Raw genomic sequence first — 2,519 nt, forward strand, 5'->3', positions numbered from 1 at the left:
CCGATGATGGGCCGACATTAGCTGAGAGGTTGGGTCCCCGACCAAGTGCAAAAGACAGACTGGGCCTGCGTGAAGAAAGTGCAGTTCCTCCAAAGAAACGGGCTAGAGTGAAGATGGGTAAAACTTAGTCTCGTGATGGTTTACATGACTCGGCTATATGAGGGATAGGTAGCCATTATATTATATTTTATTATTATTAGATGGTTTAGACACTATGGGCTTCGCCTGAAATTATTGAAATAAATAAAGGAAATATTATTTATTAGAAATTCCCAGTTTTGCATTTAGAATTACATTGTTTCGGTTGTACTCTTTTAAATAGATGCCTACGTATCTGCTTTTCAACATAATCAAAACAGGTTCGTAGTTCATACTTCATAATACAGAGACAATGAATGTCAGACTTTGAAACTAGACTCAAATACAAATGCAATCCGAATTTTATTTCATAACATTTGAGAATAAAGTCTTTAGGGATTGTATTTTTTCAACTAGTCTAGATTTGTAGGATTCGAAAAGTTGTTTCCATCTAGATCAGTCAACCGAACCGCTCCTCCTGTCAGAATTATTTTCACCAAATACGGGCCTGCCCAATTTGGTTAAAATTTACCCCTCGGGTCTTCTGGCAGTAGTGCACGAACCGATTTCAACACCAAATCTCCTTCTTTGATTTTTCTAGGTTTCACCTTCTTATCAAAAGCCCTTTCTATCCTTTTCTGATAGAGTTGAAAATGATACAACGCGTTCAAGCGTCGTTCATCCAGTAAAACCAAAGAGTCATATCTAACTTGGACCCAATATGCTTTAGGAACTTGGCTCTCACGTAATATCCTTATGGATGGTACCTCTAGTTCTATGGGATGAACAACCTCCATCTTCAATGACCAATCTTTATAGTTATCAAACATTTTCTACAAAATGGCTGTAAGTGTTTTATTGGCAGCTTCTACAGCCCCATTTGTCTGTGGCCTGTATGGTGATAACTTATGGTGCTTGATTTTATACATTTCAAGTATAACCTCCGTTTCAGCTTGGAAATGGGTCCCGTTATCACTGATGAGTTCGTAGGGTGTCCCATATCGACAAATGATCTCATTTTGAATGAACTGTGCTACTTGCTTTCCTTTTAGCAGTTTATAAGACTTGGCTTCTACCCACTTCGTGAAGTAGTTGATTGCGACCAAAATGAAACAATGTCCTCCTGACCCATAAGGGTTGATCTTTCCGATAATGTCGATCCCCCAGGTTGAAAAAGGCCAAGGTGAGGTCATGGTATATAGCGTAGAGGGTGGTACATGCTATACATTTGCAAATATCTGGCAATTGTGGCAATGTCGAACATAATGTCGGCAATCTGCTTCCATTGTGGTCCAGTAATAACCAAGTCTCATGATCTTACGAGTCAACATGTGAGCATTCATGTTGGGTCCACATTCCCCGTCATGAACCTCCTCCATGACTTTGTCGGCTGTCTTTTGATCAATACATCGCAATAAGACACCTTGCGCGGTCTTTTTGTATAGTTTCCCTCCATTAGCCTCGAAGAACTGGGTCGAGAGCATCCGTAATGCTCGCTTTCCCCGAGCATCGAGGTTGTCAGGGTATTCTCTCGTGTCTTTGAATTTCAAGATTGATGTGTACCAAGGTTCGATCTCATCTTCCTCAGTGCCATTAATCTCATTTATGTATGATGGTGCCGATCTTTGTTCGACACATAGTGGCATGCTGTCTATATGATCTGGGATGTTAACCAAGGCTGCCAACTTAGACAGAGTGTCGGCGAATTGATTCTCTTCTTTGGATAAATGGACATAGTGTATTTCCTCGAAATACTTTTCTAATTCCTCTATCTTAGCCTGGTAAGATGCCAGACTATTACTATGGATTTTCCACGACCCTGTTACTTGGTTAATGACCAAAGATGAGTCACCATGTACCAGTAACTTCATTATATTTAGACTGATAGCACTGCGCAAACCCAGTACGCATGCTTCGTACTCAGTAGCTTTGTTGGTGGCGAGGAAATCTAACTTGATGGATACAGGTACATGTTCTCCCTTTGGTGAAATGAGGAGGATTCCGACCCCATATCCCATGCTACTCGATGCTCCATCGAAATAAAGATCCCATACTTCGTCTTTGACATGAACCACGTTTTCATCTGGGAAAGACCACATGTTCGTAACACTGTCTTCCTCTATTGGATTGTCAGCGAGGAAGTCGGCGACAACCCTTTCTTTCACTGCTTTCAAGGGTACGTACTTAAGATCAAATTCTGCTAACATGAGAGTCCATCTCGACATTCTGCCATTTAATACTGGTTTTTCAAATAGGTATTTGATTGGATCCATTCAGGAGTATATACTGACACTATAACATAACATATAGTGTCTCGGCTTCTTTGTTGCCCAGACTAGGGCTAGGGATGTTTTTTCTAACGTGGTGTAATTAGCTTCATATTCTAAGAACTTTTTAGTGATGTAGTAAATTGCCCTTTCTTCTTTTTCCACAGTTTGGGC

General features: G+C 40.6%; 1 protein-coding gene across 1 annotated transcript; it reads right to left on the reverse strand.

The window, feature by feature from the left end:
• Positions 1–1,298: 1,298 nt before the first annotated feature.
• On the reverse strand, positions 1,299–2,303 carry LOC141618815 (uncharacterized). The gene has a single exon (XM_074435886.1). It carries the CDS (start codon positions 2,301–2,303, stop codon positions 1,299–1,301), a length of 1,005 nt encoding a protein of 334 aa, XP_074291987.1.
• Positions 2,304–2,519: the final 216 nt, after the last annotated feature.

This window comes from Silene latifolia, chromosome X (assembly GCF_048544455.1).
Source record: "Silene latifolia isolate original U9 population chromosome X, ASM4854445v1, whole genome shotgun sequence".
NCBI lineage: Eukaryota > Viridiplantae > Streptophyta > Magnoliopsida > Caryophyllales > Caryophyllaceae > Silene > Silene latifolia.

Excerpts from the sequence above, each read along its gene's own strand:
- LOC141618815 (XM_074435886.1), bottom strand. The coding sequence starts at position 2,303 with ATGTCGAGATGGACTCTCATGTTAGCAGAATTTGATCTTAAGTACGTA.